Raw genomic sequence first — 14,647 nt, 5'->3', positions numbered from 1 at the left:
AGAGCACCAGGCTGCTTCTCTTATCAGCCTGTCAGAGGTCAGCAACCTTCTTGTTCCTGCCCCTCTGCCCCATTACCTCTTTTATAAATAAAGGAATTCAACAAAATGTTATGTTAGGATTTCAGAACAAATTAAGTTTTACTCCAACACTTAAATTAAAATGGAGCACACAGTTTGACACGTAACATTAAATTATATTCAAAAACAAAGCATTAATGTATAAAAACAGAACTGGTCAAACCAGCCCTTCTTTTTGCTTTTAGAATAAAAACTTTATAGTTGGTTTAATAAGGGCCACAGTGAAGAGGCCAAAGGGCCATGTGTGGCCCAGGAGCCACAGATTGGAGACCGCTGGTCCAGTTGGGAACAGCTAAAGCTCCTTTACTTCTTTCTTACCGACCGTCACAAACAAAGTAGCCAGATGGGCAACATAACAGACTGAGGCAACCCGGCAAAGTCAGGGGTGTGAAGACTTTAGCAGAGGAGGGTCCAAACCGGCCGGGTTCCTGGTGCGGTTCCCACTGTCGCCGCAGAAACCCAGAGTGGAGCGACAGCACCATCTGGTGGTCAGACTGGGCGCTGCGTCCAAACAGACTCAGAAAACGGTTCGGAACCAGAGATGGGTCGGTGAAAACGGGTCGGTTTTGTTCAACAGAACCAGGCCAGCTCCATGTCATTCCTCTGAGCGGGTCAGAACCAGTTCTCGGTTCTACTTGATCCGGATCTCGAAGCAGAGGCAGTTGCAGGAGTCGCACTCTGGAGGCTGGCAGGTGCAGGCGCAGTCCATGCTGTAGCACTGAGGTCAGAGGTCAGAGGTCAGACTGACCACAGAGCACACTGGAGGGCCAGCTGTGGCCTCCGCATCCATCCATCATCCATCCATTGTATGGAGGACCAAAACTGACATAATAAAAAAATAAAAGAATAAATATATATTTAGTTTTCCCTTTTCCTAACACATGAGTTTCTGTCAAGTAATGTATATATTTTCTTTTTTTCATTTCCCCTAAGCATGCGTCAAAAAAGGTTGATATTTTGCTTTGACTTTTTTTGCTTCTCCCTTTTCTGCTTGGTCTTTTTCTGTTTGCTGTATTTCTGCTGCATCGACGTGTTAATGAGGAGAACGTCCAGCTATATAAAGGGAACACTTAAACTGCACAATATGACTCCAAGTAAATCAAACTTCTGTGAAATCAAACTGTCCACTTAGGAAGCAACACTGATTGATCAGTTTCTCCTGCTGTTGTGCAAATGGAATAGACAACAGATGGAAATTATTGGCAATTAGCAAGACACTCAATAAAGGAGTGGTTCTGCAGGTGGGGACCACAGACCACTTCTCAGTACCTTTGCTGTCTGGCTGATGTTTTGGTCAGTTTTGAATGTTGGTGCTGCTTTCACACTCGTGGTAGCATGAGACGGACTCTACGACCCACACAAGTGGCTCAGGTAGTGCAGCTCATCCAGGATGGCACATCAATGCGAGCTGTGGCAAGAAGGTTTGCTGTGTCTGTCAGCGCAGTGTCCAGAGGCTGGAGGCGCTACCAGGAGACAGGCCAGTACACCAGGAGACGTGGAGGAGGCCGTAGGAGGGCAACAACCCAGCAGCAGGACCGCTACCTCCACCTTTGTGCAAGAAGGAACAGGAGGAGCACTGCCAGAGCCCTGCAAAATGACCTCCAGCAGGCCACAAATGTGCATGTGTCTGCACAAACGGTTAGAAACCGACTCCATGAGGATGGTATGAGGGCCCCACGTCCACAGATGGGGGTTGTGCTCACAGCCCAACACCGTGCAGGACGCTTGGCATTTGCCAGAGAACACCAGGATTGGCAAATTCGCCACTGGCGCCTTGTGCTCTTCACAGATGAAAGCAGGTTCACACTGAGCACATGTGACAGACGTGACAGAGTCTGGAGACGCCGTGGAGAGCGGTCTGCTGCCTGCAACATCCTTCAGCATGACCGGTTTGGCAGTGGGTCAGTAATGGTGTGGGGTGGCATTTCTTTGGAGGGCCGCACAGCCCTCCATGTGCTCACCAGAGGTAGCCTGACTGCCATTAGGTACCGAGATGAGATCCTCAGACCCCTTGTGAGACCATATGCTGGTGCGGTTGGCCCTGGGTTCCTCCTAATGCAGGAAAATGCTAGACCTCATGTGGCTGGAGTGTGTCAGCAGTTCCTGCAAGATGAAGGCATTGAAGCTATGGACTGGCCCGCCCGTTCCCCAGACCTGAATCCGATTGAGCACATCTGGGACATCATGTCTCGCTCCATCCACCAACGTCACGTTGCACCACAGACTATCCAGGAGTTGGCGGATGCTTTAGTCTAGGTCTGGGAGGAGATCCCTCAGGAGACCATCCACCACCTCATCAGGAGCATGCCCAGGCGTTTAGGGAGGTCATACAGGCACGTGGAGGCCACACACAATACTGAGCCTCATTTTGACTTGTTTTAAGGACATTACATTAAAGTTGGATCAGCCTGTAGTGTGTTTTTTCACTTTAATTTTGTGTGTGGCTCCAAATCCAGGCCTCCATTGGTTAATTGATAATTTTTGTGTGATTTTGTTGTCAGCACATTCAACTTTGTACAGAACAAAGTATTCAATGAGAATATTTCATTCATTCAGATCTAGGATGTGTTATTTGAGTGTTTCCTTTATTTTTTTTGAGCAGTGTATGTTATTTTCACCCGCTTTAAAAATGGTGAAATGTCAATTGATGATCAACCGCTCATAGAACTTCTCCATGAAGAAAAACGACGGCTGGACAAAACAACTCTTACAAGAAAATTCACTGCGGGTGACGAAACCTTCACATCAATGACTGAGGAGGCGAGGCGGAACAAATACTGGCGGCAGGAGCTTCATTCTGGAAACGTTTGGGTCCCTCATAACCTGAACAGGTGATCAGCTCTAAACCAGTCGCACATTTTTACTCTCTGTCATTTAAGCACAGCCGTTGCCATGGCAACCTCCCGACCAGAGATTATGTTAAAACATAACATTCAGTCCGATATCAGGTTTTCAGGCTTGATATTTATCATCAATAATCCTCATGAACACAGCGGTGGTTGGTTAGTTCACTTTAATCTCCTGCTCTGCTGTTATTTTGGTGACGGAACCGAAAAACATGTTATGTTGATTGTTGTTGTTCTTTAATAAAGTTCTGAACGTTTTGAGCCAATCAGAGGACCTGCTGCTCTCAGCCAATCAGAGGACCTGCTGCTCTCAGCCAATCAGAGGACGACCTGCTGCTCTCAGCCAATCAGAGGACCTGCTGCTCTCAGCCAATCAGAGGACCTGCTGCTCTCAGCCAATCAGAGGACCTGCTGCTCTATTAAAGCAGGATCAGTTCAGAAACGATATGAAATGAGAAAAAGTTATTTATTAACTGATTAAGTCTGTTTTAGATGTTTCTTGAGAAACTAACCAGTCACGGCTCACAGTGAACCGTTGATCTTTACAGCTGACAGCCGCTCCTCTCTAGCAGGTACTGCGGACCCGCTAAATCCTTTAGGGGTAGCAGCACCTGCCGGCCCGTACCCCCTACTGTCACCCCACCGTATTAGCTTCGTTGTGTTGATGCAGTTTGACCTGCTTCAATTTTCCGCCGCAACACCCAAACGTCCCGCTTCACTCAGTGCGTCATAGTTCAACATGGTTTGTTGCGCAGCGCGAAGGAAAGAGACCAGCTGCAGGCGAAATGACATGCAGGTGATCGGAAATAAGAAACTGGGATCGGCGATCACTGATCAGAAACTTTTTCACGGAAATCGGCCGATTATGATCGGTGGCCGATCGATCGGCACACCTCTAATATATAATATATAATGAATATTTTGATAAGAGGACGCGATGGTTCAGTTTGTCTCCTGATGCTGAGACTCTAAACCTTCCACGATCCACCGGTCGATCGCAGTTGGTTACACAATGATTTCTAGTCAATGTGGCACATAATATGGAAGCTATTGAAGAAAACATTAGATTATTTAACATTAAAATGATTTAAAATATTGAATATGATTTGATATTTTAAAAAAGGGTCTGTTTCATGTAAAAGCCTGAATTTTTGTATCAGTTGGTCATAAGGCAAGCCATTTATTAACATTTATTAACATTTATTAACATTTATTAACAGGAGTGTTCAGTTCGGAAATTTGTTGGCAGTCCCAGGGGCGGATCTAGAAAAATATTTATGGGGTGGATTTTTTCAGGGGTGGCAGCAGATGCCCGTATATAATGGACTTTTAATGCAACTTTTAGAGCAACTTTGCATTAAATTGTTATTATTTATGGAATGACACTTCATGACAACTGTCATAAACATCCATAAAGACGTCTTTATGTTCATGACAGATGTTATGTCAGTCTTATGCACCCCTTCAAATAAAGTGTTACCATAAATTCTCCGTGATACAAATCTATAAACAGTTTAGTTTCTGTTAGTTCTGTCAAGATGCAAAAAGGGGCAAATTTCTCTTATTGGTCAGTCGTTTTATTTTAAATATGCTGCAGGAGCCGCAGTTTGAGGATTAGTTCAGTTTTTGTTGCTTGTTTAACTTATGAATTGCAGCGTCTGCAGACAGTGAAGGTAATAAAGCTGATAAACAGGTGAGAACCAAACACCACTTCTATTCTGCCTTTTTTACGCTGACCCGTTGCCATGGCGACCGACAGACAACAGCTCAACGAGCACACAGAGCAGAGATTACCGATCAGAGGAATCAACACCAAATAACAAACATTTCCCACACAAAAAGCAGCAAAACAACATCCAGTCTGTTACATTATGCTGTCAGGCTTAACGTCTATATTTGGATTATTAATAAGTTTTCGCCTGAGCACAGCGGCGGTTGATCAGCTGATTTAATAAACTGCTGCTCTGCTGATGACGTGGTGGCGGGTTGACCCGTTTTAAGAAGTTTTCGCACTGCAAGGAATGGAACGGTTCCGACCGTGTTCGCATTAGAACTTGCGGCCGGTTCTGCCCGGCACCTTGGAACCACAAGAGCTGTGGTTCCAATCGGGCCAAGCGGTTCTGCTTAGAACCAGCAGCTGATTGGCCACTGGTTGTTATGGAGTCAGACGTTGATTTTCCATGGACCTCACCAAGCTCCGCCCAGAAACGCCCTCTAAAGTCCCACATGGCTGCATGTCTCACAAACAAAGCCTCGCGGAGCTTAGCTTCTATGTAAACATGGCGTCTTTCACTCCGACTGACTGCAGAATATTTCTGAGTCGATTAGTTTAGCATTTCTGTCGGATTTTCAAAAAATATCAGCCACAACAAGGGAACCAACAAGTTCATGTCATCTTTTCTGGACGACATCAAGATATTTTAGCCACGCGATGCCTCCAACATTGTGGCGTTGCAGCTAAATGCTACCAGTCGATGAGGAAAACAGCAGATCCTCAGACCCTCAGCATAAATATATCCGTGGACAAGATCACTGATGGCTGTTGTTCTTGCAAGGCTGGGTAAGTCGGACATTCATGGTTTTGAGGGTTTGAATGTGCCTAGAACTGATACACGGTATTCAGAGGCTAACACGATTAGCGTGGCTAACACGATTACAGTTTAGTAAAAGCTAGCATGGCTAACACGATTACAGTTTAGTAAAAAGCCTTTTCAGGTGAAATAAAATCTTTAATGTATGTCAGATTCGGTACACATTGCATATTGATCTGTTCAGCTATCGTAAGGCTGTAACTGACAGGCTTCAGGATGTAGAAGTTGTATCAGTACTGCCATTATGCTGCACTTGGCTAAAAGGTTTTCATAATGGATGTTTTTATTATTGACTATTTTTTCATTCACTAAACACAAAGAAAGCAAAGCAATAATACTTAACCAGCAGACACTTTGTTCTTATTGATCCTACGACGGTTGAGCAGCTAATGCGTCGTGCTCAAGCTTTGATCCAAGCAAGACTTTCCGTTTCAGATTTTGGAAATCTGTGAATTTTAGTTCCACAAACACGATCAGGATACCTGACATCACCTGTACAGATTCCCACTGACGGTGGAGAACCATTCGAGTTCTGACGCAAAAACTTTCTGCCTGTCTGCTAGTCCACGATGTACATTAGCATGTTTACTACTGTAGCTTGTGTTTGTGAGACGGTCAGGCATGTGGTAGCTGTGCTGTGAGGTAAAATGGCCATTAGCCAATGAAACGCAGCCCTGTGGTAAGGTCCATTGACAGCTGGCTCTCACTAAACTGTATTTTGTAAAGAGTGCTCTTTTCAATATTTTTATTATTAGTTTTAATTCGTCTCAATATAGTCACCTGGTCTAATTATGAGGTACATTTTTTCATCCGGTCAACGAGAAAAGAGAGTTTTCTGCAGCATCTGTGAGGAAAAGGCTTCGGCCGCTACATCGAAACCATTGTTTAGTTTGAAAAATAATGACGTCAGGTTCAGCTTCGATGGCCCTCAGTGTAATGCCAACACAACGGGGCTGGAACTGGTCCGGTCCGGTCCTTGCAGTGCGAAAACGGCTTTAGTGCTAACGGAACCAAAACACTGAAGCACAAATTAAGGTTAGTGAACCTCTGAGCGCTGAAGAGGGAGCTGGAGAACGGCTGGCCGAAATTAGCGTTCATAAATCGGACAGACCTAGAGCTAAACGCCGCTTTCTCAGCGGATATTGGAAAATCCAACTCACAACCAACGTCACCGCAGTCAGTAACACATTAAAACCATCGGGACAAAGTTTGTTTTAGTCTGTGGCCTGTAAAGATGGCAGCGAGCCGAACGCGTGACGCTGGATCCACAGCTCTATTGGCCAATAGGAGAGGAGCTGGACGGCTCCTCTCCTATTGGCCAATAGGAGAGGAGCTGGACGGCTCCTCTCCTATTGGCCAATAGGAGAGGAGCTGGACGGCTCCTCTCCTATTGGCCAATAGGAGAGGAGCTGGACGGCTCCTCATTAACATAACGATGCAGCAGAAAAACAGCAAACGGGAAAAGAGAGAAGCAAAAACCGACAAAGCAAAATATCTATTTTTCTTGACAAAACGCATGAAAAAATATATAAATATTGACAGAAACTCATGTATAAGGGAAAAAGGAAAAACTAAATATATATTTATGCTTTTATTTATTCCTTTATTTAAATATTTATTATTTTATTTCCTATGTCAGTTTTGGTCCTACATCATCCATCCATCATCCATCATTCATCCATCCATCATTCATCATCCATCATCCATCCATCATCCATCCATCATCCATCCATCATTCATCCATCCATCCATCATCCATTCATCATTCATCCATCCATCATTCATCATCCATCATCCATCCATCATCCATCATCCATCATCCATTCATCATTCATTCATCATTCATCCATCCATCATTCATCATCCATCATCCATCCATCATCCATCCATCCATCATCCATTCATCATTCATCCATCCATCATTCATCATCCATCATCCATCCATCATCCATCCATCCATCATCCATTCATCATTCATCCATCCATCATTCATCATCCATCATCCATCCATCATCCATCATCCATCCATCATCCATCCATCATCCATCCATCATCCATCATCCATCCATCCATCATCCATCCATCATCCATCCATCATTCATCCATCCATCCATCATCCATTCATCATTCATCCATCCATCATTCATCATCCATCATCCATCCATCATCCATCCATCATCCATCCATCATCCATCCATCATCCATCCATCCATCATTCATCATTCATCCATCCATCCATCATCCATCCATCATCCATCCATCATCCATTCATTCATACATCCATCATCCATCCATCATCCATCCATCCATCATCCATCCATCTCACCGGAGTGTTGGAACATGAGTCTGGCAGGAATGTGCTGACGCCTGGTAAACGGCAGTCGCACATCTCAGCGAGTCTGAAGCATTGGTCACAGACGGAGACAGTGGGACAGCAGGGACAGCTGGGACACGGGGGACAGACGTCCTGAGGGGACATTACACACAGAGACCAGGGTAAGCATTTAGTCCCAGGGAGACCAGAGGCCTCACGTTAAAGCGCCGTACGCACAAATAATGTGTGGCAACATATTTTACACACATGTCGGCATGTTAAAGATGAACTGATGGTGTAAATCTACAAACTTTACCTGTGAACAATATGGAACTACAAAGAGTCAAAACTCAGAAATCCACTGAAACCTGATTCAGTTAATTAGACCAGGAATCAAACCACATGTTTTAATGTTTTTATGTTTTAATCATTTAATGATTTAATGTTTTTATGTTTTTATGTTTTAATGATTTAATGATTTTAGTGTTTAAACGATGAAACTGAACCACATTTATCCTCAATAAGCTGAAAAACAGAAAATAAACTCCAGGATGGTGAAACCATGAAGATGAAACTCGTTTCATTCTGACTGCAGAGAAAACAGCTGGTCAGCAGATGGACCCACCAGGTTCGGTTCTGATCAGGTCCAGCAGCAGCTGGTCCAGGTGAGCCGCTACCTGAGGAGCTCTGATGGAGGATTGATCACTGATCAGATGGATCTGATGGTTGATCAGCTTTAGATCCATCCAGACTGATCATCCTGGATCTGAGCAGAGCCCAGCGGTACCGGTACCGGTCCAGCTGCGGTACCGGTACCGGTCCAGCTGCCTTATGGACAGAAAGCATCTCTGTACATGAAGCTCCTGCTGCTGACAAACGTCCAGATTCCCACTCAGAGCCTCTCTGGACTGTAATCCGGCTGGAGGCTCCGCTGCTGCAGCAGGTCCGACCTGGAGGCTCTGCTGCAGCAGGTTTGATCTGGAGGCTCTGCTGCTGCAGCAGGTTCGACCCGGAGGCTCTGCTGCTGCAGCAGGTTCGACCCGGAGGCTCCGCTGCTGCAGCAGGTTCGACCCGGAGGCTCCGCTGCTGCAGCAGGTCCGACCCGGAGGCTCTGCTGCTGCAGCAGGTCCGACCCGGAGGCTCCGCTGCTGCAGCAGGTCCGACCCGGAGGCTCCGCTGCTGCAGCAGGTCCGACCCGGAGGCTCCGCTGCTGCAGGAGGTCCGACCCGGAGGCTCCGCTGCTGCAGCAGGTCCGACCCGGAGGCTCCGCTGCTGCAGCAGGTCTAACCCGGAGGCTCCGCTGCTGCAGCAGGTCTAACCCGGAGGCTCCGCTGCTGCAGCAGGTCCGACCCGGAGGCTCCGCTGCTGCAGGAGGTCCGACCCGGAGGCTCCGCTGCTGCAGCAGGTCCGACCCGGAGGCTCCGCTGCTGCAGGAGGTCCGACCCGGAGGCTCCGCTGCTGCAGCAGGTCCGACCCGGAGGCTCCGCTGCTGCAGCAGGTCCGACCCGGAGGCTCCGCTGCTGCAGCAGGTCCGACCCGGAGGCTCCGCTGCTGCAGCAGGTCCGACCCGGAGGCTCCGCTGCTGCAGCAGGTCCGACCCGGAGGCTCTGCTGCTGCAGCAGGTCCGACCCGGAGGCTCTGCTGCAGCTGCAGGTCCGACCTGGAGGCTCTGCTGCTGCAGCAGGTCCGACCCGGAGGCTCTGCTGCTGCAGCAGGTCCGACCCGGAGGCTCTGCTGCAGCAGCAGGTCCGACCCGAACAGCTTCACTCTTTACTTTGGGTTATTTTAATTTATTATTTTGATTTTTGTGCCCTGAAAACACCTTTTAAATAAAATATGTTGTAAATAACTCCAGGTTAAGCTCCTTATTTGTTGCGTTCCTTTTTAGCGTTTATTGCCTTTATTTTGTTGACTTCTGGTTTTTGAATTTAATGCTTTTATTTTGATGGGAGAGCTTCCTCTGTGTGTGTTGTGCAGCGGCTGCTTGGCAACAGAGAGAACAGAAGTTGCAACAGTTATAAATGTATCTTATTATTAAGGTACGTTTATTCTATAAATAGGATATTTCTAATATTGATCAATTGGAATCATGATTCTTGGTTTTTACGGTGAAGTTTTGAACGTTGTTTTCAGTTTTTCTTACGGTTTACTTCAATAAACCTGACCAGCATCAGTAAAGCCAAAATCCTTCATTTGGGGGGGTCTGCTACATATATTATTATTATAGATACTTATACTGGTACAAACAAGGATGTTGCCATGGTTACCGTTTCACGTGGCGGCGGCAGACTTCCAGGTATTTATACTTATTTAGATTCATGTTTTTATGCAGGCGACTGGTTTCCTTTTACTGTAAAATAGGATTTATAAAGGAAAGGAGAGCGTGGGGACGATTTTATACATCCAGACTTTCTTTTCTAAATTTGTCCGAAAGTTTTAGTGTGAAGGAGAGAGAGGGAGGCCTCAGGTGTCTAGTTAAAGTCTGATCAGTCTTCATTAGCGCTGCATCGTCTGAGTCACGCTCTGCCTCCTGATCAGACCAGCTGGGTGGCTTCAGACCAAAGGTTGCCATGGAAACACCAGGGGAGAGGAGTGCGGAAGACAAATGCCTGCCGCACTTTTCAGGCTTTTACTTGTAAAACTGTCGAAAACCAAAAATTATTTTCTGGTTCAGAAACCCAATAGAACCTTATTCTGTTGGTTGTTCAGGGTGTGAATATTAAAGCAGGGCACCATCAGAACCAACCCTGGTCCAATGGGTCATCAGAACCAACCCTGATCTAACGGGTCATCAGAACCAACCTTGAGGCAGTAGCGGATCCACAGCCCGACCCCCAGAACCATCATGTAGAGACCGACAGCGATCAGCATCACTGCAGGCAGAGGGAGGCCGAGGCCCCAGGGTGGCAGCACCTGCAGGGCACATCTGTCAGTGTAGATCCACCCATTCTAGATGTTCTGCTCAGTCTAGATCGGGGTGGGCCATCCTGGTCCTGGAAGGCCGGAGTCCTGCAGCTCTTAACGTCTCTCTGGTCCAACACACTTGAACCCAACAGCTGAATCTCCTCCTCGGTGCCGCCAGGTTCTGCTAACAGCTCAGAATCTGACTCAGGTGTGTTGAAGTGGAGATGAACCTAAAGTTGCAGGACTCCGGCCCTCCAGTTGCTCTAGATCAGGGTGTCAAACTCCAGTCCTGGAGGGCCGGAGTCCTGCACCTTTTAGATGTGCCTCTGCTGCACCACCTGAATAGAATAATTAGGTCATTAGCAAGACTCTGGAGAACTGAGGAGGTCATTAAGCCATTTGATTCAGGTGTTTTGTACCTGTGGCTCATCTAAACACTGCAGGGCTCCGGCCCTTCAGGACTGGAGTTTGACACCCCTGCTCTAGATGTTTCTTTTCTAGATGCTGACCTGCATGCTGCGTCTTCTCCTGCGTCCGGGGCAGAACCTTCAACAGATTCCTGAGCCTGAAACAGCAATCACCGCCAGATCATCAATGTTCGATTATGTATCACAATCGATGATGCATTCAGGGATAACATGTTTCTCCTGTTTTAGAAGTTTTACCTTAAATTCAGTGAAATAACCCTTTAATCGACCTCCCAATCAGAGGCCAACTTCAGCTCCAGACTCCGGACACTGTTCGGATGAAAAAGCTAATCTAGAACCCTAAAAACAACCGGACCTGGTCCACATGAACAGAACCGGCGGTACCGAACCTTTTCTGGAAACAATTTCAACCCACCGCTCAGTGAGTGAAACTCAAGTCTAACAGAAACCAAATAACGTCGCTTTTCTTCTTCCTCATCCTGAAATATCGAAGAAAAGCAGGAAGAGCGAAAACAAACGAGCGATGGCGGCATCCGCAGCGTTACCATGGAGACCGACGGAAGCCTGCGAGGGACCGAAGAGGCGAGAGCGAAATGTCTTTTTTTTTCTTTCACTTTGAAGAAACAAGAGGGTTTTCTGAATGATTTTAATTTGACCATTTTTATTCAAAGGTGCAAATGTTCTAAAATGTAACCACATTTTAAGTGTTGGAAACAATTTAACATGCGAGAAACAGATGAAGTCAGATAATTCATAAATGTATTATTCCCTTAATTTGTTTTAAGGCATAAACTTGATACATTTATTAGGTCTGTTAAAAAAATAAGTTTAGTTCAAACCTTTATTTGAAAGGAAACCAGTCGCTGGTTCTGAACACGGCCAGACCAGAACCACCATCTTTAACCAGACTGGGGTCAGGAGGTCAACAGGCTCCAGAACCAGAACCTCTGCCAGGACAGAATCCCATTTCAGAGTCTGGTTCTGCTGAAGCTGCTTTGTCAGGTACAGAACCATTTTCCATCAGGTCTGATGATGTTGAATTGATCCGTTTAACTGAACTTCAGTTTTCTAACTGGGTCCAGAAAAGTCCTGATTAAATGAGAAAACTATTGAAATAAAGCCAGATTGGATCTTCCTGGTTCTGATGAGTTGCAGTGAGCGTGTAGAGCAGATTGGGTTTTCCCTCCAGGTTGATCAGAACCATCCACACAGAATCGGCTGTAAAAGCTTTATTGATACCTTCCATCTCAGTCAGCATGGCTTTAATACTTCTGCATAAATTATTGCATTTTAGGACATGAAGCTCATCCAGAAGCACATTTAGTTAAGATCGGACCACCGGAAAGCGGGTCAGCACCAGAACCGCTCCATCACAGTGAACCGGCTTGGATAGCTACAGCCAAACCATTTGCTGCAAACTAAAGCCTTTCGGCCAATCAGACGGCTCCGACCCGACCCGACCCGACCCGACCCCCAGGACAACACTCCACCCAGCAAATGGAGACTCATCGTTTTATTGAAACACCTTAAAGTACAAAACAAAAACGTTACATGAAGCAGCGCCTCCTTGTGGCACCTAAAAGAAAAACCAGAGGGACATGGAAGGAGGAAGTGTGTGAGGGAGGGTCGTCACCACTCATCCCTGATGTGTGGAGCTGCAGCGGTGTGTCTGTGTGAGAGCAAGGCTGCCCCCTGGTGTCGCAGGGCGGTAGTGGAGGTACAGAGTCCCATGTTCTTCAGAGGTAATTCGCCCGCTGGCTAAGAGGAGCTGGTGGGGTCGCAGAGGAGGGGGGAGAAGGAGGAAGGGCAACAGCAGCACATAAAGGAGGGGGTCAGGGTTGCAGGGGTCGTGATGGCCGTCCAGGAGAGAGGGGGGGGGCCGCCGGCCGCGTCTAGAAGCCGTGGACTTTGAGCTGCTCCTCCTTGGCCAGATCAATCTGGAGAGAGAGAGAGAGAGAGAGAGAGAGAGAGAGAGCCATGAAGACCTGAGACTAACTACCTCCACAGAGGAGACTAACTACCTCCACAGAGGAGACTAACTACCTCCACAGAGGAGACTAACTACCTCCAGAAGAGACTAACTACCTCCAGAAGAGACTAACTACCTCAATCAGGAACTGGCAGATATTCTTGCGCTGATCTCCCTGAAGTTGGATCACTTCACCATACTCCGGATGCTCAATCACTGTCCCATTGCAGGCGAACTTCTGTTAACAGAAACAAGCTGCAGGTCGGCTCACTGCACATCCAGGTCAAGGTTCAGGGCAGAAAGGCTGCAGCTCCAGATGTGCCGCCACATGTTACCTTCTTGAAGGCCTTGACTAGCTTCTTCTTGTCATAGTCGGCCGAGATGCCCTGGACAGTGGTGAGGGTCTTCCTGCCGTTCCTCTGCTGGATTCTTATGTGGATGTAGTCCTCAGTCCCGGCTGGGAGGCGGTCATCACCCTTAGTTGCATCAGCAAAGGGGTCTGAAAGAGCAAGACGATCAGAACCGGGTCTGGACCTGATCCAACTTCCGGAACAATAAGACATATCCCGTTTTTATAAGGGGGATCATATTTCAAACTTACTCCACAGAATCTATATATTTACACAATAACTGGCCCGGGGACCAGAGCGGTCCCGGTTAGGGGAGCTAACAGCCTGTTAGCCGGACCGTTAGCTTCTTTAGGCCCAGTAATGGCGGATGTTGGTCTGAAGGCCTCAATCCCGATAGAGAATAAAACCCAACAACAAAACGTTTTTAGAGTTCTACTCTTTAACATCAAACCGCTCACATCAACTTGATAAAGACAGAATTAAAGGAAGCCAATTCAAAAAACAACAAAATCCTCTAAATCCTCCCGCCCTTCCCCCACCTTCTGCGTCGACAGAAAAGCACTCACCAAAAGTTTGGAGGTTCTGGATAGCGGACATACGATAAGATTTGCTTTCCTTTCGGATAATAACTTGGTTCTGGGGCGGTTCGGCTGCTGACTGTCTCTTTTCTCTCCTGTTCTGGTTGTTTTAGTGGGTTCTGCTCGCTGGGACGCCCGGTCGGCTCGTTCTCACCAGCTCTCACAAAATGGAGACAAGAGCTGCGAAAACAAGGCTTTATAGACACGCCCCGAAACTGACGTCAACGCGTAACTGCCGTGCGGCTCAGAAGTCCCGCCCCGAGAAGGCTTCTCCACATTACCGGAAAGATTACGTCATTTTCTGTGAATGTGAGGTCATCATCACAACAAGGAGACAAAAACATACCTATTGACGACTATAAGTATAAATGACTGTAATACAATAACTGTAACTATTGATTACTATTATTACTGAGAACTATAAAGATCACTGCATATAATCATCACAATAATTACTGGTCAGTCCAAGTACTGCTGGTAATACTTGACATGTTTACAGAATTACATTTCATATTTATGCTTAAAATCATATTCAAATGTTACTAGTTATGGCACTTATGGCTGTTTGAAAGGAAGTGAAACTTCAGGA

The 14,647-nt window shown here is 46.7% G+C and overlaps 2 protein-coding genes across 6 annotated transcripts; both read right to left on the bottom strand.

Annotated features, from left to right (window-relative positions):
* Positions 1-108: 108 nt before the first annotated feature.
* LOC103469496 (uncharacterized) lies at positions 109-11,728 on the bottom strand. Of its 3 annotated transcripts, none has more exons than XM_081610438.1 (5): positions 11,399-11,728; positions 11,243-11,298; positions 10,632-10,742; positions 7,842-7,982; positions 109-900 (listed from the first exon to the last, which is right to left on the bottom strand). In XM_081610438.1, the coding sequence occupies exons 2-5, from the start codon at positions 11,246-11,248 to the stop codon at positions 817-819; spliced, it is 342 nt and encodes a 113-aa protein (XP_081466564.1). In that variant the 5' UTR covers positions 11,249-11,298; positions 11,399-11,728; the 3' UTR covers positions 109-816. The 3 variants fall into 3 exon arrangements, with proteins under 3 accessions (XP_081466564.1, XP_081466565.1, XP_081466563.1); XM_081610439.1 differs by having other exon boundaries at positions 109-796; positions 10,632-11,071; positions 11,399-11,726; XM_081610437.1 differs by having other exon boundaries at positions 109-796; positions 11,399-11,726.
* Positions 11,729-12,659: 931 nt separating this feature from the next.
* eif1 (eukaryotic translation initiation factor 1) lies at positions 12,660-14,247 on the bottom strand. 3 transcript variants are annotated; one of them, XM_008417204.3, is made up of 4 exons: positions 14,047-14,245; positions 13,466-13,629; positions 13,267-13,368; positions 12,660-13,098 (listed from the first exon to the last, which is right to left on the bottom strand). In XM_008417204.3, exons 1-4 carry the CDS (start codon positions 14,075-14,077, stop codon positions 13,054-13,056), a joined length of 342 nt encoding a protein of 113 aa, XP_008415426.1. In that variant the 5' UTR covers positions 14,078-14,245; the 3' UTR covers positions 12,660-13,053. The 3 variants fall into 3 exon arrangements, with proteins under 3 accessions (XP_008415426.1, XP_008415427.1, XP_081466566.1); XM_008417205.3 differs by having other exon boundaries at positions 12,994-13,182; positions 14,047-14,247; XM_081610440.1 differs by lacking the exon at positions 12,660-13,098 and adding an exon at positions 13,166-13,204 and having other exon boundaries at positions 13,247-13,368; positions 14,047-14,246.
* Positions 14,248-14,647: the final 400 nt, after the last annotated feature.

Source organism: Poecilia reticulata, chromosome 8, assembly GCF_904066995.2.
Source record: "Poecilia reticulata chromosome 8, P_reticulata-male-v2, whole genome shotgun sequence".
Taxonomy (NCBI): domain Eukaryota; kingdom Metazoa; phylum Chordata; class Actinopteri; order Cyprinodontiformes; family Poeciliidae; genus Poecilia; species Poecilia reticulata.
The sequence above is the reverse complement of the archived record's forward strand: the minus strand, read 5'-3'. Positions and strand labels throughout refer to the sequence as shown.

Excerpts from the sequence above, each read along its gene's own strand:
- LOC103469496 (XM_081610437.1), bottom strand. Across the intron at positions 7,983-10,631 it reads GGATCCGCTACTGCCTCAAG|GACGTCTGTCCCCCGTGTCC; the intron begins GTTGGTTCTGAT and ends ATGTCCCCTCAG. Across the intron at positions 797-7,841 it reads ACTCATGTTCCAACACTCCG|TGCTACAGCATGGACTGCGC; the intron begins GTGAGATGGATG and ends CTCTGACCTCAG.
- eif1 (XM_008417204.3), bottom strand. The coding sequence starts at position 14,077 with ATGTCCGCTATCCAGAACCTCCAAACTTTTG. Across the intron at positions 13,630-14,046 it reads CCAGAACCTCCAAACTTTTG|ACCCCTTTGCTGATGCAACT; the intron begins GTGAGTGCTTTT and ends TTGCTCTTTCAG. Across the intron at positions 13,099-13,266 it reads TCTGCCAGTTCCTGATTGAG|ATTGATCTGGCCAAGGAGGA; the intron begins GTAGTTAGTCTC and ends CTCTCTCTCCAG.